Source organism: Centroberyx gerrardi, chromosome 12, assembly GCF_048128805.1.
Source record: "Centroberyx gerrardi isolate f3 chromosome 12, fCenGer3.hap1.cur.20231027, whole genome shotgun sequence".
In the NCBI taxonomy this organism is placed as follows: domain Eukaryota; kingdom Metazoa; phylum Chordata; class Actinopteri; order Beryciformes; family Berycidae; genus Centroberyx; species Centroberyx gerrardi.
In genome coordinates, this window is record NC_136008.1 from 14,934,805 (window position 1) to 14,957,839 (window position 23,035).

A 23,035-nucleotide genomic window follows, 5' to 3' on the forward strand; every position below is an offset into this window, starting at 1 on the left:
TATTGTGTTGGACTTGTCTAGCAGAACGATGGTTGAAGTTAAAGACACTTAGCCATGGCAGCTGGGTTAGGGTTAGGGTAATTTTCAACGAGAAATGTAACTATATGACTACTGTATGTGCTCCGACTGTGGATTCCTTGTTCAGCTAAAGGACACTATGGGTATAATAGTGGTTGGATAAAGATGAGGTCAATATGTTGTTCGTGACAGCATTACAAATATATTTTCAATGTCAAGAGCACTGATACTATTCAACTGTAAAGCAGTAATTGTACAGTGTCCCTAGTAAGTGAATGTGTTGACACTGTGGCCCTCAGAGTGTGATTGCCCCAGTAACAAGCACAAGATTTACAGTTACACTGTGAACATGTTTGTCTACTGGGATGCAGAGCGAGTGAAAAAGGCATATTTGTGTTTTCCTTGAGAATCACAGCCAGTGTTTTAGTGAGGGATAAACCCACTGGACAGCTCAATAGGGAATGTCTGTACTGCTAATATCTATTTTATTTGCTCTCGCTGTGTTCTCTCTTTCTTTTTTGCAGTCATGGATCACAGAAGGCCAGGGAGAACAAACAAAAAAATGTAATATGGAGTGAAAATGCATGACCGTAGCCTTGGGGGGTAGAGAGACAGCGGGGAAAGGACCATTTTTTTGTATGTGTGTATGTGTGTGCGTGTGCACATGTGCATGTGCCAGAGACAAAAAGAGAGGGACCGTTTCTCTCAGAGCCAAAATGAGGTTGGCGAATTGGATAGAAGACTTTCGTTCCCCCCAAATGAAAGTGGTTCTCTCATATTCGCAGGAGGACATATGGGGTGTGAAGAAAAGCCATCGGATGAAGGCAGCGAGAGAGGATTCCTTGCAAGCCTGAAAAGATGACAAGAAAAAACTGAAACCGAGTTAAGGGGGAATCAGTCGGAGAGATTGCTTGGGAAACCTAGGGGCCCGCTCCACTGTAAACTTTAATGAAGAAATTTCCAGAGTCGCTCCTATGGGAGTGACTGCCAGTGTTTCAACCATGTAAACAAAACGCAGGGATTCTGTCAAACGCTGATGGGCTGCACAGCATGCTCTAACAATACTACAGTACAGTGCTATATTCAATGCCCACCACACCACAATGTATCACTGTGAATGTGCTGATACACTCAAGCTCACGCACACACAGATATACACGCGCGTGCACACACACACATACACTGACAGACACAGACACATTCACACATATACACACACACGACAAGGTGGTAGACAGTCGGGGTGGAGATAGATGGGGGAGGTAAATAGGGGTGTCATGGCAGTGTGATGGAATGAGGCAGAGGAGAATTCATCCTGTGTTTCCTCTAGCCTCTGTCCCCCTGCTGACAGCATCCTGAAATAGGGCCCACTGTGTCTGTATATATATATGTGTGTGTGTGTGTGTGTGTGTGTGTGTCTGTGCGTGCGTGCATGTGTGAGTGAGAGTGCATTTCTCCTTTGTATGTGCTCCCTCCTTTTCTCTCTGTGTGTGTTTTAACTTCTGTGTCGGTGTGTGTTTCTCCCTCTGCGTGTTGTGTATCTCTCCGGCTCTCCGGAGTGGGATGAAAGCAGCCAATGTGGAGAGAGATAGAGATAACAGTAGGGAATGAGAGAGAGAGAGGGAGCCCTCTGGGGAAAATGAAACATCCTTCCTGTTCGTTTTTATGTTCAGATCTGGTTTGAACTGGAATCCCCAATGGGCCAGTGGTCAGTAAAGTGTTACTAGATCCTGCGGCGCTTCTGTCTATGTTCTGTACGAGTTGGCAATACCCGGGGGTAATCATTTAAATGTTGTTGCCTTGATAGACACAGTAGGCATAGCTGTGAATGTGTGAGGTATTTACCTTTTGTTTTCTTATCTTCAGTACCGGTGGGACAGGTTGGGGCCAGTTCCTGCATTTTTAAACATGATATATAAATTTGATCGTGCTTGGGGCTTAGCGTTTCAAAATCAGGCAGTGGACCAAACTTCACTGTTTTTGGCTCCCTCCCACCATCTTGGACCAAGCCAGTTGAGCCAGGACTGACTCTTGTGTTAATGCATTACTTCTGATTGGCAGAGCTGACTACACACTCCTGGGACTCACATACCCAAAATGCCACCAATATGGCAGAAACAGGCCACAGCAGAATGGCAGCAACACCACAGAAGTAGCGACGGAAACCGGCTTTAGGCCGTGTTTTAGGAATGAATGAGAGAAGATGCATCATTTCTTTATACATATTTTGAAACACATAAATATGGAGGTTGGGTGCTTTGTCAGGTTGGTGCACATTAATATTGGAGTTAGGTGCGTTGGCAGTACAGAGCTACACTGCTGGTAGTAAGGTTTACACAGGCAACTTTTTGTTTACTAGGTAGCCTCTCCAACCAACCTGCCAACCTGGTTCAAGTGGTATGTGTGTTTGTCATTTTGCTGCCATGTACCTTCGACTCTGTTAGCAGAGCTCTGTGTGCTTATGTGGTCTGCACCTGTCATTTAGAAAATGAAGCACTATAAATCTAGCCAGGAGTGAAACGGTCTTCAGCAAGGGAATACTCTTATCATTACTCTTTTACTCCCTCTGAATCCTTTTCTTTCACGCCACCTTCCTCTTTCTCTTTCAACTCCATCCTCTCTCTTCCTTCTCCTCTCTCTCCGTTTCTCACTTTCTTCCTCTCTCTCTCTCTCTCTCTCTCTCTCTCTCTCTCTCTCTCTTCCTGGCTGTCTCTGTCTGTCTTTGTCTCCTACAGTCTCTCCCTCTTTCTCTCCCAGGGGATAAAGACCCTCCCAGTCTTCAGCTCACTGAAGCCTGTGTGGAGTAATTAGAATTAAAGTATTAGAGTTAAAGAGGAGGATTTGAGTCTGATTATGATGAAGGAAAAACTATAATCCAAATACTCCCTCATGGGTTTCATAAAATTTCACTGCAATCCACTCTTTCAAATACACAGAGCTGAACAGGCCACACATTATTCACTGTTGATTGTTTGAAGCGGTGTGTGTGTGTGTACGTATGTGCGTTTGTTCTCTGTGCGTGTGCGCTTGTATGCGTAGGTGTGTGTGTTTGTGTGTGTGTGTGTGTGTGTGTATGTGTGGGTGCGTGCATGGGTGAATGTAAGTGGATGGGGGGGAGTGTAACAGCCTCATCTATCTGCCTTTCTCTTTGCGGTGCAGCTGACTTTTCCTCTCGATTAAAAATGAATGTCCTCCCTTCTGCTCTCTGTCACTTTCCCCCGCTCTCGCTCCCCCTCTTTCTCCCTCTCTCTTTTTCACTGTTATCCCCCTATATCCTCTCTATTTTCTTCAATCCATCTCTATACATCAACCCCCCCACCCCACTCCTCATTTTTTCCTCCTTGCTCCTCCTGGCTCTCTCCTCCCATCTCATTCTCTATGACCCCCCTCTCCTTCTGAACATATTTCATCAAAGGCCTCCTCCCAGGTAACACTCACCCTGATCTCATTAACTGCTGCTAAGCACAGAGGACTGCCGAAAGAACGCACGCTTTCAAACACACACACACGCACGCACACACACACACACACACACACACACACACACACGCATGCATGTACACACACACACACATGCACGCACACACACAGCTTGTATAACCGCAGCATAGGACAAGAGAATCAAAGACGGGAGCCTTCCAGAAGGCTCATGTATAATTCTTAAACCGAGGAGACTTATAACGATCTAATGATTTCAGGCGATAGCACGAGGGCTGAGGTAGGCCTTTATATTGGCTCTTTGTGTGTGTGAGTGTGTATACCCCCCTCGCTCTGTCTCTGTCCTGTTAGTAGCTGTATTAACCTGGGGTCTCTCTCCTCTCCTGATCAGTGTAACCCCATTAACTCCCATTAAGTCTCATTACCACCCTCGTGTGGATCGTTACCGCTTGCTTTATCTCATTTCCTAAACACCATAGTATGCATTCTGCGGGTGTCTGCTCAGAGCAACACAATCCGTGTCTGTAATTACAAGCCATTATAGGTGTTTCATTGGATGCAGCGGGACCAGGTGTTGATGCTGGTTTGCCAGTCAACGAGTGACAGTAATTGAGCAATCCGCCGCCTCCGAGAGACGAAAGGCAGCCCACACTGACAGGGAAACGGTTTTTGAGGCCTGGAGGGCTGTGTGGAAAAAAGAAACTACCAGAGAGGGGGTACTGGACTGACAGCTTGACACAAAGTCAACTATAATTATACATGACTGTCAGAGTGAAATATTCAGCAGTGTGTGGTCACGGGGATGAATTATATATTCACTACCGTCAGGACTTCTGTTCCAGAGTGGGATTTGATGTCGTAGGGGCGGAGGGAGTTGGATCTGGAGTAAAATGGAGAGAGAGAACACAGGAGAGGCGTGAATGGAGAGATGAAAGACAAAAAGGGGAGTGCAGATTAGATTAGACAAGGAGGTGGTGAAGTTTTACTTCTACAGCTCACTGAATTCTGTATAATGGCACCGGCTGCATGGGAGATATGAGCAGTACGCTGGGATGCTGTTGACCAATAGTGGACCAATTTTAAATATTATTTAGTTTATTTCAATTTGAGTTTAGTATTAGTTAGTTTTCAGTGTGCGTTCAGTAGTTTTAGTTTAGTTGTATGTTTAGTTTCAGTTTTACTATTTTTGATAGGGGTGGTATTTTTTTTTAAAGGTATAATGATAGATGTTCAGAACAATGATTTTGTATATGTTTGCAAGTATTGTGTAAGACCAACAATACATCTTAAATTCTTTTAAAAATTTAGTTTTCAATTCTTTAAATTTATTTCTCAATTAACATTCAGTAAAAATAGTATTTGATTTACAATTTTCAGTTTGTTTTAGTTTTTTCATAAAGTCTTGTTTTAATTTTAATTTCAGGTTACAGCAATGTTTTTTAAAGCCTGGTTTTCATCTTAGTTTTTAGTTTACTGTCGTAACCTTGGTGTGGACAGAATGGACAGAGTCGACTGTTGGTGTGGACACAGTTCCCAGGAGTCTCAATTCCTCAGAGGCTCTAATATCGCATACATCAGTGTCATCAGGGGATTATTGCTCACTCATTCAGTCAGGGTTTATAACCACTGTGATTAGGACCCCTATAAAGCTGAGACCATGTCCTGAAGCTGCTGTGTGCGTGTGAGATAGAGAGAGAGAGAGAGAGAGAGAGAGAGAGACAGAGAAAGAAAGAAAAGAGAGAGAGAGAGACAGAGCGAGAGAAGCATGTGAGCGTGCGTGCGTGTGGCATGAAGTGTGTTACAAGGAAAGATTGGATCTGACCCATTAACTTTACAGGCCACTCATTGAGCACCAGTGGAGCAGGGGTCAGGAGGGAGATTCCACTGTAAATCTCTAAAACGATCACAATGATAGACCAGAGACGAAGAAAAGAGAGAGAGAGAGAGAGAGAGAGAGAGAGAGAGAGAGAGAGAGAGAGAGAGAGAAGAGAGAGTCTGTCCTGTCTACATCACAGGGAAGTGCACAGCTTGCAACATTGTTCCTGACTCTGTCCAAAGCCAAGACAAGTTTCAGTAAGGATATCCTCTGCTGCCAACCAGCCAGCTGGACTTTATATCCTTCTGTAACTCATTTAAGCACTCTACAAAAAAAGGGCTTTGACAGCTTAGCCATTTTCTGAGCAAGCGACGAGGGCATATGTGGGTTGCTTTCCGGGCCCGGCTCTCATGTTCCTGCCTGTAGAGAAGCTGTTTTTAGATGTGGCCTTTCAGGCTGTGTTTGGTCATGGCCTGCAAACCGAAAACATAACCTCAAAAACATAGCTAAAGGGGCTTAGGAGGACATTCGGCGCCTTAAGGAAAACACAAACAGAAGATGTGTCGTGTAGAGGAGGTGAAGCGAGAAGAGGGAAAAGTCACTGTACCAAACACAGGCCTCAGACCAGGATGTTTCTTGCTCTCTGTACCCTGGGGCACGGCTCCTCGGCTAGGCCACACGTCAGGTCCAAGTGCCCACCGCACTGCACCTCCATACACAATACAACCATTATCTAGCAGAATGTCTAACACAACAACCCCCCTCTTTACACTATCCCTTCATCTCATTCTTTCTTCTTGACATCAAATCACACTCTAGAACAAATCCTTCAGCTGTAGATAATTAATAATTCACCCCTATGACCATGCACTCCACTGAATAATTGCTGCAGTTATTCATGTATCTGATAATCCATTACCTGGGGAGCATCTGCTCTGATAACCTCATCACTGTGGAAAACCCACTTCACTTATTCTTGCATCCCTCTCCCTAGCTCTCTAAGCTCTCAGTTTCCAACATGGCCACAGTTATACATTTATCAGCACTACTTTATTATAGCACTGAACTCTACATTTTACAACTATAAGCTACTGCATTCAACCCTGGAGAAGTGTAATTAAAAACCAATTGTTTGATTACCTTGTAATGACATGTTCATGCAACAATTATTACAAAAGTAAAGTAGTTACTGAGTAGGTATATGATATAAAAACCAGGATGTTACTGAATCAGTGAGTCTTATTTGATGCACCGGAATACATTAGCATAGACTTGTGGGCTCTAATGCACCCTCTGTTTTGCTTAGACAATCAGATATTGCACTGTGTAAAGCCAATCATGGTAATGGCTGGAGCCTGGGAATAGTGGAGCGCTCCAATCATCACCCCTGCCTCAGAGTGCCGTTTACAGCTTTGACATTTGATACGTGATTGCTGCTTCCGTTCAATTCATGTTTTGATCATTAGAAACACACCCACGCTATCGGAGGCTGGACTGTTTGGTGTGTAGATCACAGATACACAGATACTTGAAGAAAACCATTTCCAGCTCTTCTACTCAGTGAGCTCTGAGAAGCTGCCAGAGGTCTGTCCTTTAGGACCTGGGGGGGGGGGGGGGGGGGGGCTGTTAAACCCTGGGCTGTTACTGGTTGGTCTTTGAGCCTTGAGGCTTCAGAGCGCAATGAACTCTGGGTTAGTTGCAACTGACCGCTCAGTATATGGAAAGCAAGTCAGGTCTCACTGCTGTCCATAAGCAACAAAAGGCAAGGCCTTTTACATTAAACTTTCACACTTCTCCATCAATGATTCTTTTGTTTGCATCTGTTCTTATTCTCTAATGAAAAAGGAAATGATTTTGTTTGTTTATCAAGCCTGACCCCCATCTCATGTGCATGACTCTACTTCAGGCTTTAGAATATTGTGGGAGGAAGAGTGGGCAAGTAATTGATTGCTAAACAACAGATTTGTTGTTGTTAAGGATTCGGGCTAATCAGTGGCCAAGAAACAAGATCAGAGAAGAATTACATAATTTTTTTGTGTATGTGTGTGTGTTTGTGTGTAGCACCATTATATTTTTGTGTTGCACGCATGCACGTACCCACACGCACACACACGTACACACACACACACACACAAACACACACACGCACCACTTAGCCAAGCAGCAGAGCAGAGGGAGTAATTACAGTGTAGGACAGGTCAGTAGGCCTGCGGCTCACCTCAACCCTGAACACTGTAGCTATTCTGGACCTCTGGGAAAATAGGAAGGGCTGCGCTCAGAGGCCAACTTCAGTTACGGCTAAGAACATTAATTACTCATAGGGGCAACTGTAGAGCACAGATTAGTCTCTAATTGGCGGGTTTGCCTGTACACTCCATGAATCAGCTGCTGCTGCCACTACTGGCCACCATGTCAGTGACTGATTGTAAGGATGGCGTTCTGTCACTCCCACCACACACATGCACATGTTTGCATTTATGCTCACAGGCACATGTCACACAGACAGGCATACACTTGACAAATAACCTCCTGTGCTATTATTTGTTCAGTAAACATTCAGTAATTAGACGTACTTGGCAGGGTGTTGGAATTTTATGTCTGGACGGGAGGAGGGGATCGGGGGCATTCTGTGTTTACATACTGTGACCTTGACCGGGTCAAGTTAGCATGTGTGTATTTAGCGCAGTGTACTGCTCCACAGCTTTGATGAGTTAACTGTCAACTAATCCCACTCTGCTCTGAATTGTATTAGTTTTGCCTTGCCCACTATTTAGGAGAGCGTTAAAGAACTTATCAAACTCTGGTCTCCACTCTAACAAAAAGACTTTTGGTTTCGTTAGTCTCATCAAATGTCTAAACTTGTCCTTACAGTAATTACAAGCTTGCCTGTTTTTTTCCTGTCAGCAGTTAAATTTAGATGAGCAGCAGTCAAAAAACAAATGTTGTGTGCCAAGGACTTGAAGTCAGACAGAAGAGCAGTTTAGATGTGTTTACTTTTTGCTCTCATATGAATTGGAACATTCACTACCTGTATTCCTGTGTGTGTGTGTGTGTGTGTGCATGTGTGTGTGTGTGTGTGTGTAGCAATGGTTTTATTTACACCAGAAACCCCACAGTTACTTGGCAGACCAAAAGTGTGGCATTCCGGTGTTGCATAATCTCTCATAGATGAAATGTGGTTTCCCAGAAGAAGGCAACACATGCAACGCTGCCATGGGCTTTCCTAACCTAACACACACAGATGCACACCCACACACACCCACACACACACACATATTCAAAGCTTGGACAAAGAAAATATAACTGCCTCCCACCTTTTCCTATGGAGTTTCCCAGTTTAGCAGACGGACTGCCTCCTTAGCCCATCCTAAAAGGGGGTGGGATGAGACAGAAACACACAAACAGAGTGAGTCTGTCAGTAAGACATGAGAAAAAGAGTTAGACGAACAGACAGAAAGGCTCAAAAGACAGACAGTTGATTTGCCAAGACTTTTTTCTGAAGAGCCCAGAAGAGCTGTTTCTTTGAGGGCTATTATTTTGTGGCATCCGTCTCGGATCTGGACACATCACTCGGTCATATCTGAATACAGCTGTCTAGCATTGCCAGAAAACTGGGTGGAGTGTTTTGCTCTTTCTAACCGCAGGAGACATCTGATCTGCCCGTGTCAGAGTGTGGCCATGGCGGCTGACACAGCGAGGGTCATGTCAGGAGAGGTGAAGCCAGAGAGTGTGTCCCTGAGTCCTCTGGGCACGGCAGCTGCCCCTGAGCAGGAGCCGCTGTGTATCTTTGGGACGGGGGACCTGGGGCGCTCTCTGGGCCAGCGTCTGCTCCAGACTGGCTACAGGGTGGTGTACGGCAGCCGCAGACCTCACAGCTGCGGCCCCTTGCCTCAGGGAGCTCAGGTACAACCCATACATGATATCTGCAGAAACCTTGCACTTTGATTTCATTTTTTCTTTCTTTTTTGTTGTTGTTATAATTGACAGCTGCCACTTTCCCCTGTGTGTTTCATGGTCCTGGGACCAAGCCAAATAACTGAAAATGTGTTGTACAGTGTCAAAGTGCATGTTTACCAGTGGGGAAAAAACAGTTTTTGTCAATTTCTGAAAATTGACTGGGCTAAACAAGGCTTTTGTAGGATACTGACAATCCGCGCGCATGTGTGTGTGTGTGTGTGTTTGCACATCTGTTTCTGTGTTTGTTTGTGCATCGCATTCTGTTGCATTTTGTTTCATTTTGTTTGTGTCTCTTAAATGAGTAGTTTGTGTTGTTAAGTGAACTAGTGCCAATGAACACACTGAGACAATCGTTAGTGAATGTGTTACTATGTGTTGTGGTCATGTATCACCATGGTATGTGTGTGTGTGTGTTGTCCAGGTGCTGAGCCACGCAGCAGCGGCGCAGTCCGCCAGCCTGGTGTTTATCTGTGTTCACAGAGAACACTATGACTTCTTGGAGACCCTGGCGCCTCAACTCAAGGGGAAGGTACCTCACTACACAGTCAGATGCCTCCATATAACATAGCAGTTAGTTAATTTCTCACTTCTCACCCACTCCGCTGGTTTCATTGATTGGTAGGTGCTGGTGGATGTCAGTAACAACCTGAGGAAGAATCTATACCCAGAGGCCAATGCTGAGTATCTGCAGAGGTGAGGGAAAATTAGCTAAAATATTGAGTTATCTCATGGACCGTGGTTTAACCCTTTCATGCATTAATTATTAAATCATAAAGCAATCATTTTTTTCCTAATGTTTTTCCTTACTTTTGAATAATCATGTTAAAAAAGACACCATGCATTAACAGTATAGAAAGTACTTCAACGGAACGTTTTTAAACCAAAAACAAATGTTATGAAAACACAAAAGAACATTGTATATTTAATTGTAACAGTGTATCACATTTGTAAATATAGTATAAATATTATATGGTTACTCTGTAGCAAATACAATACTTTTAGGGTTAGTTTTAGGGGTATAAAGAGGTAAACTTAGGTATACCTAATTAGCTATAATTAGATGTGGTGTATAATTACACTGTATACCTAATTATAGCTAATTAGGTATACAGTGTAATTATACAGTAATACACTGGAATAAGGTCATGGTAAAGTTAAATGTAACCAATTAAATAACCTAAGTGATGTGTTGAAGTGTTGAAAGTGACTATTCATATTTTATGCATGTGTGCAAACGCCACACACACACGCACACACACACTCATTGTTATCCTCATACAGGCTGATATTTTGCTATGACAAGTATTATAAGTATAATATATCTGAATATATAAATATAGTACATATATAACTGTTATATTATCTAATAAATATACAGTGTAACCATTAAAATGAAAATCAGTCTTATGTTTTTCCATGTTTGTTTAATTAATATATCCAAAAGAAAATCATATCAATATTTTATGTATGAACCGCATTTATTAAATAAATAATGGACAATAGGGCTGGATGCAGGCCCAATATGTAAAATATACCCATTAATGCATGACATCCACTACAGTGGGAAGAAAAAAAAATACAGTAAAAATATGATTAAAATCTGGATACATACATACAACATATATACATATATATATTTTTTTTACCTGTCTGATTTTCTTAGCATAAAAAAAGGATTTAACAGACATTCCTGAGGTGTATCTCCACTTCCGTCCGGCAGTTTGAATTTATGACGTCATCAAAAAACAATAATCATATGGAAACGTAGGCAAGGCTCAAGGGAGTTTACCCAGTGGTGGTTTGGACATGGTGACACACCTTAGATGGTTCAAAATGTCTTTTAAATGTCTGTGCACTGTTGTGGACACCATGCATGAAAGTTAAATCACCTTTGCAACATTTTGCAACATTCAACCTTTGGTGAACATGAAACAAAGTTTGTTGTTTGTTGTCCAGGCTGATCCCTGAAGCCTCTGTGGTGAAGGCCTTCAACACCCTGTCTGCCTGGGGCCTGCAGAACGGACCCTCGGATGCCAATAGACAGGTACTGAACGTGTCTGTTTGTGTTGTTGTTGTTTCCAAACCATTGGAACACAAAAATAAATAAATGAATCAAATAAATAAATAAATAAATGAATAAAATCTGGAATTTAATTAGTCTAAAATATTGAAGATCACATTTGTTAAACTGTTATCTTTTTGACAACTTAACTTAACAGGACTTAATTTACCTGCCATAATTTAAAAAGTACCTTAGAATTTGTTTTCATCTTGTGCTATTTAAGAGTAGGTGTCACTTTTATTTCAAAAGGTGGATGTCTCATTTTAGAATGAAACTCTTCAAATCCTCTGTCTGTGTACTGTTTGTCAAATTACTATGACAGTGCAGAACTACAAGCACTTGACAGGTCCGTAATGTGTTCACACAGTGGGGTGCTGACCAACAAGTTAAAAATAATAGTCTCTGCTAGAATGAAATGCATTTTAATCAAAACTACATTATTAACTCATTTTTAAGTTTTGATCAAACCAAATCCAAATAGAAGAGGAGCCAAGAGCCAAGGAGCCAGCCTCATGTCTTTGCTTTGAGTGCCAGTGAAGCATCTTGAATCAATTAACTCCACAGTCTCTCAGATCTAAGCTTCCCATCCCATGCTTTGCTTTCTCCCTCTCTACTGCAAAGTAGCTGCATATGTGTATTTTTCAGTTTCATTTTGATCTGGTTGTGCAATCCCAGAGGACAGCAAAACCACACAGAAGCGTGCCTCTCTCTCTCTCTCTCTCTCTCTCTCTCTCTGTGTGTGTGTTTGTGTATCGGGGTGTGTTAGTGTTCTGGGAGCACCATCAGCAACATCACATAGATGTTGACTGAGCATTGTTGGTTTTTACCTTCTCCCTCCAAACTAAATTTAGAGTATTTCACTCTGGAAGCTACTGCAGGTGGTAGCAGGTTCAATCCTCCAGAGTCAAAACCATCCTTTTATCTTTGCGTGTGTAAATGCATAAATATAAATGCATAAATATAATATAATGAAGACGTATACGCCTCATGTGGAGTATATCAGGTGCTTTAAAAAGCATGGGTGTCTATGTGTTCCAGGTGTTGCTGTGTGGGAACAGTGCTGAGGCGAAGCAGGCGGTGGCAGAGCTGGCCACCAGGCTGGGCTTCAGCGTTCTGGACAGGGGCGCTCTGTCAGCAGCCAGGGAGCTGGAGGACTTCCCCCTGCAGCTGTTCCCAGAGTGGAGGCTGCCGCTATGCCTGGCCGTCGGCCTCGCCGCCTTCTTCTTCTTCTACGTGCTCATCGGAGACGTCGTCCACACATACGTCAAGCAGGGCAAAGACAACTCCTTCAGAATCATGGTGTCCCTGGCCAACAAGGTAGAACATCTGAGCAGCTCTCATATGGGGATTGGTGCTATTTGTGTTCTCTGTCAAAGATGTGTTTCACCTCCAAGCCTCCAAGTGTGTTCCCTAGCAATCATGTAACTCCAATCCTGTGTATTCTATTCTCACAGCAATCTATTCTCTGTTTATCCTCCATCATTCAGGTGTTCCCCATCGTGTCTCTGATCATGTTGTCTCTGTGTTACCTGCCTGGTGTTCTGGCCTCCTTCCTTCAGCTCTACAGAGGGACCAAGTACAGGTCAGACATCAAAGCAGGACAAAATGATGCTCAGCACCTGAGACAGAGTTGCATTTGTAGGGACAGAGGTGTATCATTTTTGGAGTGTTTTACATGATATAGAATAAAGCCACAGCAAACATATGGCTGTTCCAGGCGCTTCCCTGATTGGCTGGATCGCTGGATGCTGTGCAGGAAGCAGCTGGGTCTGGTTGCACTTGGCTTTGCCTTTCTACACGTGCTCTACACTCTCATCATCCCCATACGGTATGTAACACTGATTGCATACCCCCATGCCTTTTATCCATGTCCAATAACAGCTGCATAAATCCCCACAAACCCTGCTTTCATTCATTAACTCTGAAACTTCATGTTCAGTTTTAGCTGTTGAATTACACCAAAACATATTATGAATTCTAGAGATTTTGGTAACTTACTGTCACCCTAAACACTAGGTACTTACCGGGTATATACATGGTAAGCATAGTAAATTACCAAGTAATTAAAGCTGTAACTAAGAAGGTAAATACTTTGAAAATAGTAACTACATTGTAGTTGTCACAAGGGTAACAGCCTGAGTTTAATGACATAGTTTTCTTAGAAACACCTTCTCTATTACCCATTAATTCAAGGAACAATCTCTTAGGTACTGAAGGTTTATATTAGCAGCAGCCGAAGTTTAATTGTGTAATTACTTTCTAGAAATTGATTTCAGCACATCGGCAGCCTAATATAAACCTTCAGTACCTACGAGATTGTTTCTTGAATTGATGGGGAAAAGTTCCCAAGAAAGTGAAGCCTTATTCCCTAGGAACCATGCCATTAAACGTGAGAAGTTACCATCCTAAACCTGTGACAAGTGTAGTTACTTGAACAGATGAGTAATACCGGAGTTGTTTTTAAGTAATTCAGCTTTTTTTAACTTAATTAATAATCACCTATGTAGTTATCGCTGCAATTACTTGGTCATAAAATCAGGACGTGCGTCATTTACGATTCTTATACTTACTTAGGGTACTTAGGGTAAATATAAAAGGAAGCGTTATCTGAATTTCTCTGCTGATTTTCTCTAATTTTGTCATTTTTGTCTCAAGATATTATGTGAGACACAAGGCTACAGCACACAACATCTACCTGGTAAGACTGCCACAGAGCTAGAAAATAACTGTTGATTTTGGATAAATTCAAAGCTTTGTTTTGCACAAAACAGTGTTGCCTATATCAATACATAATGATAAATTCTGATGATAAATATGGAATAATCATTTTGAAACTGTTTCCATCAGTACAGAAACAGTTAATAAAGACACTCTTTCACTATCTCTCTCACACACTTTCACCCTCTCTCACTATCAGATCAAAGAGAACAAGACAGCAGTGTTCGACACCACCTCAGCCTGGCGTACTGACTCCTACTACTCTGTGGGGATTCTGGGTTTTGGCCTGTACATCCTGTTGGGAATAACTTCTCTTCCCTCAGTCAGCAACGCTCTCAGTTGGAGAGAGTTCAGCTTCATACAAGTGGGTACTGGTGTGTGTATGTGTGTGTGTCATGTATCTACATGTGTGAGGGTGTGTGTGTGTGAGTTTGAGTATATCTGCACCTTCACAATAGCACTCTACTTCAGCATTGTTAGAGCATGCTGTGCAGCCCATCAGCGTTTGACAGAATCCCTGCGTTTTGTTTACATGGTTGAAACACTGGCAGTCACTCCCATAGGAGCGACTCTGGAAATTTCTTCATTAAAGTTTACAGTGGAGCGGGCCCCATGGTTTCCCAAGCAATCTCTCCGACTGATTCCCCCTTAACTCGCTTTCAGTTTTTTCTTATGTGTGTGTCTGTATCGGTGTCTGTGTGTGAGCGTACAGGCATCATTAAATGAAGGATTGTGTTTATGCTGCATTTCAGTTGCAGAGGCCTGTGCCAAGTTTTATTTATATTCTGGCCCTGCCTTCTTACACTTGGTCAGCCCACAAATGAAGCACAGTGTTACATGTGTGCGCACTTATGAAATGAAAAGAGGGTGTGGTAACCATTATCTAAATAATATGTGTAAAAAAATATATATTAAAAATCGTATCCATTAAAAGGTTCCCCTCTCTTTGAAAAACGGAGCATAGCATAGGCTTGCATGTTTGTTTTCTCAAAAAACCTTCTCTTCCTCTACTCGTATGTCAGTCTCTTCCACTCATGTCCTTTTCTTGCCTTCAGCTTCATCCATTTCTTAGCAATCAGATTCTGCAGTCTTGGCTTGTAAAGCAAACTGACTGGCAGACTAGAACGTTGCTGGACATTTTAGAGACATTTCTATGATGTTTCCTGAGCCAGGTTTAGATACAATAAATAAAAACTTATTGGGGAAATTTAATTTGGGAGAACTGATTATCTTACATCTTAACTGTGGCCTTGGAAAGTTGCAGCTGACAACTAGATGGATGATTCAGTTAACGCACAGACACGTGCTCACAATTTTAAACATGCTCAATTTGTAGCCGCTCAGGATTAGGCCAGTGGAGGCATTTTAAAGTGGTGTGTTATGAAATTTTATGTGTACTGGCACTGTTGGCCCTGGTTTTGCTCTAGGCTGCTTCAGTTTCAGCTAGTGGTGAAATTTACAGAGAAGCTACTGGATCTTTAAGGAAACTGGCAGCAACATTATTTACCTACATCCTCATACCATCTCCATTAGCCAACATTCAAGCTGTGACTGATGAGGAAGATTTTGTGCTACAGCCCAGACTGAAAAATACTAGCGTGGGCCAGTGAGTTAGTAAAATTTCCATCCCTCTGTTGGAAGTAATCTGTTGGAAGTGTGTTTGTAACATTTCCATCCTTCACTCACTGAAAGTTTCACAGTCATTGTTTTACTTAGGCAGGCATGAATGTTTTCCTTTTTTCTACTTTGACCAATTGGAAATGAAATCGGCCTCACTACAGGGAACAAACTCATTCATAAATGTAACTGGGTCATGTCAAGCTCATTTTCTCATTCCACCCCCCACCCCACCCACCCCCCTCCCTCCCCCTTTACTCCAGCCCAAATTAGAGCAGTGCTTTAAATGTTAAGTTATTCATCAAATGTAATTTAGAGGGCATACATTATCCTTGGCCACAGTCTTGAGGTTTTGTGCGTGTGTGTGTGTGGAATGGATCCGTGTGCCTGCCGGTGTATCACTGTGTGTGTGTGCGTGCATGTAAATGTGTGTGTGTGTAGGTCAAAGGCTTGTCTCTGTAAAGGTCAGTCTGTCACATACCAACTCATTGAACCTATTACACAGCAATTAGATCTGCGTTATCTGTGGGGGTGAAGGTGCGTATCTGAGTAGGTGTGTTAGCGCCATGGTGTGCGTCTTATCTCTCCTCTCTCCTCTCTCCTAGTCCAAGCTGGGCTACCTGACGCTGTTCTTCTGCACACTCCACACCTACCTGTACGGCTGGGACAAATTCCTTCGCTCCTCTTACTACAAATGGTGGACTCCTCCAGCCTACATGCTGTCTCTGGTGGTGCCGTCTGTGGTGCTGCTGCTCAAGCTGCTGCTCCTCCTCCCCTGTGTGGACCGCAGAGTCACCCGCATACGGCAGGGCTGGGAGAGGACTGAGCCGGGGGAGGAGAGCAACAAACCCCTAATATAGGAGTGTCACAAATATACACGCACACACACAGAAGACACAGACACAGATGTACGCAAACATAGACACCACCGGGACTTCCTGCAGCTCTATCATTAGATCATTCCAGCTCATTGTTTGGGCTGTCATATGTCCAGGACTATGCAATCACAGCTATTGTTCTGCTCTCTGTTGTGATAAGCCAACAGAGAAAACACTCACAATGGCACGCCATTTCAGTTTATATAACTGCGTCGCGAAGCATTCCATTTTGTAGTAGTTTGTAGTATACGATACAATAACAATATCTATTTTTCCACTAGATATACAAAATACTTTTAGCTGTTTTCAAACACATGGAGATACCCCCCCACCCACACACACACACACACAACACATATTAAAGCAGCTGCACTATATTTAAATCTGCTAATCTTTACCTTCTACTGTGAGCCCATCTCTTTGTTGCACTACAATGTCGCGATTACAGTCATGTACATCCAGTATATCATCACAGACCCTGACCCTGTGTGGCTCCTTTGTTGTATTGCTGTCTACATCAACGGGGTCAATTTGAGCATCTTGACTTTCTGATAAGTGACCAGTTATTTTCATTGTGGGCCTTATTTTCCTAGTTTTTGTGTTGTTCCAACACACATACAGGGCAAGACGTGTTTTAATCGCTTTTTGGATTGAACTGTTGGAGATTACAGTTGGCCCTGTGTGTGGTTCAGCAGCACTCCAGGCAACCTGGAGGTACGAATGCCCTACAGTCAATTAAAGCTACACTATGATTTTCCGACCACTAGAGGGTGACAGAAACCGCAACACATTTGTAAATAAACCACGGCAAAGCTGCTGGACTGTGGAGGCTCCAAAGGACAAACCTAGCGAAGGTCCGTGCATAAATGCTAATAGCTAAGCTAAACGTACCTACGGAGAAGTGTCGCCGGTTACCAGTCTCGGTTTGCCAGATTTTTGTCCCGCTGAAGGTTACATGTCCCACAATGACAAGTGAAGAGGTAGGTAGCGAGTTTATAGTTTAACAAGTTTACTCGCTTGCTTCATCGATTCCGCCATTACGAGAATTTTTTTCAGCGAGGGGAGGGGGAGAGTGCCGCTTTTAAACAGCGAGGGAGGAGACAAGCTAGTTTAAAAAAAAAAGAAAAGCTACTGGTCGGTCCGAATTTTCACAACAAGCTTTAGAAAAGAGGTGAAAACAGCAACACAGTTGGCCCGCTGTGTGGCTATTTGTTAATGTCATTACGTCTCACGGAAATCTCTACATAACACACGTTAGTTTCAGGATTGGTTACAGGGTCTGAAATCGCTTAGTGCAGGTTTAAGTGATGAAATTTACAATCAATTGTCATGATGGCAAAAACTAGGAAAATAAGACCCAGGTTGAAAATAACTAGAATTATCCTTTAATCTATATATAGTGGATTATGTTTATTGGATTCACTTTTCAGCAATTTGTGTACATTCTGATTTTTTGGATTTGGTTGTTACTGCCCTCCTTTTGTTCTACTTAATTCCTTTTTTTTTATTCATGTCAAATGTAACCGTTGTAAAAAGGCCTTTAAAATAAACTTCAGCTTGACTGAACAGTATTGCCTTGTCTCTCTCTCTCTCTCACTCTCTCACTCACTCTCTCCAACTACCTCTTATACTGTCTGGAAGCCCAGTTGAACCCAGGGAGTTTTTCCCGGCTGAGTTGAGTGTGCTCTGTCTAGTCGTCTCTGTCTGATCCCTCTCCAGGGTTCATCCCTCTGGCTGATCTGATGCCGTTCTCCAGGAAACATTCACTCTGAGCTGCAGGCTTCTCCCTCGTCACTACTGGATCTCATCACATCAGTGGAGGCAGCAGCCTGCAGACTCCTCCATCACAGAAGCCCTCTGTGGAGATGATATATGTTGATCCACATATGTGGATGTGACAGTAAAGAGAGGCCCTCTATGTTGTACTGCATCAAGTCGTTTTTGCCCATTGAGAAGGGAAGAAAAAGAAAGAAAGCACAGTACAGCCCTGATAACCTATTTTAATACTCCTAGGTGACAAGTGCTTAACCAATAATCTATGCACACATGGAAGGAAGGAAGGAAGGAAGGAGCAAACAAACAAAACAAATGAATACACAACCAACCAAAAAAAGAAAACTAACTAATTAATAATCACAAAAATTATTATGCCAGGTTTAATAGTTCATGTTGGGTTCATGTGGGAGTTGTACAACTTGTGGAAGTTACTCAACTTCCTTGAACAAGATGTCATAAAAGGACAACCAGTGCATTTATTCCTGCGAAAGTGATGATGGTGTCATGTTCTTGTTTGCATTGGATATGACAAAATACAATAGCTGGAAATACAATGAAGAAAAACAATAGCTGGAATGTAACCATGCTGGATTTGGACAAGCACAGCATGTATTGTGACAGGACTGTTGCAGTTGTCTGCTTTGCTGGAGGAAATACCTTGACAGAGAACCAGCTGCCATGGGTGTTAAGCTGGGGACTCAGTGGAGGACTCTTACCCTTATTATTGACCTGCTGTGTGAAATTAGTCAAGTTTCATCAACCGGACAACGGAGTCATTATTAGTAACTCTGCCTACCAGGGACATGAAAGGAGAGAGACACATACACAGAGACAGGGAAAGACACACAGACAACAGGCCCTGACAGTGCAGGGCGTCCACATTTTCTACCAATCATATTAAAATCCATATTTTACAAAAGAGATTTGTTAGATTAGCTGCTGAACATTCAGCACAACTCTTCTGTTAACTAAATATTCTGCAGGAGGGTATATCTTTCCCCAAGGGGATTAATAAAGTGCTATCTTATCTTATCTTATCATCTTGTGTGTTGTCATTTGTAGTGTCCTATCCTGTGTAATTTAGGTTGTTTTCACACTTGGTACGTTGAGTCTGCTTGAGTCCGAACCCGAGTTGGATTGTTCCTATAAGCCCCCTGGCACCGCTGGTCTGGTTTCACATTGTGTTATAATTCTGCCAAAACGCAAAACATTCGTCATCAACGTGAGTCTGTCCGATGCACTGAAAATGCCACAAATGGAGAACAATGTGTGCCTCGCATTCTTTGCAATGAGAGGTTTTTGAGATGGCAGTATACTCCTATTTTTTGCTTTACTTGAAGTGCATCATTCACGCTTGTCTGGTAGGTGAGCTCATCACTACAGCCCAGCTACTGGCCAGACTTCACACTTTTTATTTTCCATCACGTCACATTACCAACTTTTGACACAAACTGTACCTGGATTTGGACTAAAACACCAGTGTGAAAGCCCCCTTAGTGTCTTGTCCTGTGTAATGTGTGCCATGAGGTGGCAACTTCTGTAATGCCATATCTTAAGATTCAGCACAAGCAATAACTTGTTGGATCGGCACCATTATTTTGGGTTGTAAATGTAGCCTAGTCTTTAGCCCCAACAGCCTGCAGCTAATTTGAGCTAATAATGTATGCAGTCTGACAGAACAATGCACTATTTGACAGTCTGAATTTCAATGTGTTTTGTTTTTCAATGTGTGTCTTTATTTTCATTTAGTTTCCGTTTTATTTTATTGTCAATGCCATTTTATAAATCTTATTTTTCTTCTAAGATTTTACACCATGTTATTTCTGTCATCTTCATCTTGATTTATTGGGTTGTCATTACTTCCACCAAGGAGGTAACGTTTCACCCGCATCTGTGTGTCCGTCCGTCTGACTGTTAGCAGGATATCTCACAAAGTTGGCCATGGATTTGCACAAAACTTGGTATGAAGGTTGGTTATGGGCCAAGGAGGAACTGATTAACTTTTCATGTCGATTGGCCAAAAGGGGGCATGGTGGTGGGCGTGGCATATCACCAAAAGGTGGTTGTCAGACATGTCGGAGGTCTGTGCTCTACTGAGCACATTTTCTAGTTTTGTTTCTTTTGTTGTTTTTAGGTGAGATGTTAAATGTATTTTATCATTGCGATTTATTTCACACTTTGATTCTATGTTTTCTCAAACACACTAACTCTCATTCTCAATTAGAGAAACTAAACTAAATTAAAATAACCTTTTTACAATTCAGCAGTGTCTGCCCTGGGCTGGATATAGTATGGCACTGTGTGATGCTCTTGTGTGAACATCCTTAAAACTCAACCTGCTGCCCCATGGGCCGGCTGCACACACATCACATCAGTGGATGTGTGCATCTGTCGGGCTTTCTGGGGATCGGTATGGTTCTCCAGACAGAAAGGTCTCCCTGCTGCATCCAAAGCAGGATGATAGTGACTGATTGGTGGGATGACATCCTGCCCTAGAGGCTGCATGGAGCCCCCCAGTCTGGAGTACAACTGATGCCTAAAAAGACCAGCGAGTAGATACAGCGGCCCACAGACTTTTCCATCATAGCGCTTGTGTAGAGAAGATATTACAATTGAATGTTATGGGAGGTAAAGAAAGGCCCTGTCTGATGTAGAGCTATATACAGTGGATACATATGCAATCAATGAATGTCATGTAATACATAATGACAGTGTGATAAATATGATTATGTTGATGACAGGTTTCATGCTGTATGTTTTACACTTCCTTTTGGACTTCGCCCAAGTATCTTTTCAATGATTCAGATTTTCAGAAAAGGTCATCACTTGTATTTCTTCCAGGAAGAGTCTTCTTATTGTTAAATTTGTTTTCACAGCCTGTACATGGAAACAGTAAACAACAGTAATGCAAGATATTGGCTGGAAAGTCCTCATACTAGATTCTGAGAAGGTGGGAATAGTATGGTAAAAAAAAAAAAAAAAAAAATCAGTGTCAAATGTACTTCATCACAGACTTATGGGATATTCTCGGTCCTGTTTGTATCTTTTTTGTGTAATCTTTACGTGCTGCTTTGTATTATTTCATTCATTTACCGCCATAATTAAATTTTCTTCACTGTGCCTTTATTTTTAATTTTTCACAGTTACAAAAGAGCTCCACTGAAAAGCTCTGTTTATAATGTCTATCTGAAATGTGTAAGTATAATGCACCTCATGAGACATTGCTAAGTGCCTGCAGTGAGCAATGCACATTTGCTAAGTGCCTGCTGTTCGCAACAACATTGTGCCATGAAGTGCTTTTATATAGAATGTGATCTTTCAACGTGAACATGGGCTTTCAACATGAATTCTGCTGCATCAATGAAAAATATCAATTTTCAGGAAGAAAACTTTGGTAATGCTTCATTTTCCGGGTCTGCAACGTCCTAGTAATTTCCTAGAGGAGTTGATAAGTAACTGTTAATTTCTTAGGAAGTCTCCTGGGCCTCTTTCAGTGTTGGGAGTTGTGAATGTGTCAGTGGAACATAACAAACAGTCAAGGACGCTCCCACTGCACATCATTCAAGGAAACCGTCCAGCTCTGTTTGGCCGCAGCTTCAGTTGAAGTGGCAACAAGCGTCTCTGATCTGTGACGGAGACACAGGTTCACTACAGGGGACCTTGAGAAAGCGTTCAAAAGTGTTCAATGGAGAATTTGGCAGTATGAAAGGCTGACTGTTAAACCAGGGAGCAAGCTAAAATCCCTCAAAGTGAGACCTGTCCTGTATGCCATCAAACCTAAAGTAGAAGCAGAACTAGAGAGGCTGGTGCAGAGTGGAGTATTGGAACCAGTGAGTACAAGCGAATGGGCCACTCCAATTGGATGTGTGGGGAGTTTAAGGTCACTGTTAAGGATAACACCAGAGTAATTGTTTTACTGTCACCATTATTGCAAATGAAAAGTCTTGGCCTATCGATGCCGCAGTCAGAAGCTCCTACTGTCTATTCTACTGCAGGTTTACTTACTTCCCAAAAGTCATACGCTCCCAACTACGTTAAAAATAGCTCAGAGACAGACTGCTGCCTTGACAAATGTTTTCATTTGAGTTTTATGTTTTTTATCTTGTAGTTTATCTTTGTACCTGTTATTGTTCTGATGTGCCTGTTTGTAATAAAGATTAGTATAGTTATTAAGGGACAAGCAGTGCTGTTGCTAGTAGGGTGAAAGGTGGCGATTGTAGGGGCCCACAACAATTCCAGAAAGTTGTATGAATTAATGCATTCTATTGATCCTGCAAAGGCATTTGGGTTGCTGACAAGGCTGTGGACGCTAAACCAGGGTGTCTGCAGGTAAGTTTGTGTTGGACTCCACTGTACAATAGCATAGCCTACAGGGTGTTTTGCTCAATGGTCAATGTGTCAGCTGAACAGGCAACAATGTCTGTCTTCCTGTAAGGTTAGAAATTACAGATAAATAATTAAACAAATACTGAAAATAACTTCTTCCTCCAATTTTCTATATATAATTATATGCATAATTACTTGGGTTACCAAATCGTCTAATAAATAAATACAATAAATATTTTCCCTATAATTAGTAGATAATATCATGCTTCTTTCCAGGAAACGTAATTAACAGGTACTTATGAACTCCTTTCTGTGGAATTACTACAGTAGGAAGTTGCGGACCCGGAAAATAAAGCATTGCCAAAACTTTTGCAATACAGGAATCTGAAATAACAAAGAAAAGAAGGATACAAGGAAGCAAACACACAA

The 23,035-nt window shown here is 42.3% G+C and overlaps 1 protein-coding gene across 1 annotated transcript; it reads left to right on the top strand.

Annotated features, from left to right (window-relative positions):
* Positions 1-8,688: 8,688 nt before the first annotated feature.
* LOC139925433 (metalloreductase STEAP4-like) lies at positions 8,689-18,028 on the top strand. The gene is made up of 10 exons (XM_071916805.2): positions 8,689-9,175; positions 9,651-9,758; positions 9,852-9,922; positions 11,186-11,273; positions 12,330-12,608; positions 12,779-12,873; positions 13,009-13,119; positions 13,947-13,989; positions 14,209-14,373; positions 16,232-18,028. Exons 1-10 carry the CDS (start codon positions 8,951-8,953, stop codon positions 16,484-16,486), a joined length of 1,440 nt encoding a protein of 479 aa, XP_071772906.1. The 5' UTR covers positions 8,689-8,950; the 3' UTR covers positions 16,487-18,028.
* The last annotated feature ends 5,007 nt before the right edge of the window (positions 18,029-23,035 follow it).

What these genes read in the sequence shown, in the direction of transcription:
- LOC139925433 (XM_071916805.2), top strand. Translation starts at nt 8,951, where the DNA reads ATGGCGGCTGACACAGCGAGGGTCATGTCAGGAGAGGTGAAGCCAGAG. An exon ending in TACAGAGGGACCAAGTACAG is followed by an intron (nt 12,874 to 13,008) that starts GTCAGACATCAA and finishes TGGCTGTTCCAG; the next exon opens with GCGCTTCCCTGATTGGCTGG. An exon ending in ACTCTCATCATCCCCATACG is followed by an intron (nt 13,120 to 13,946) that starts GTATGTAACACT and finishes TTTTGTCTCAAG; the next exon opens with ATATTATGTGAGACACAAGG.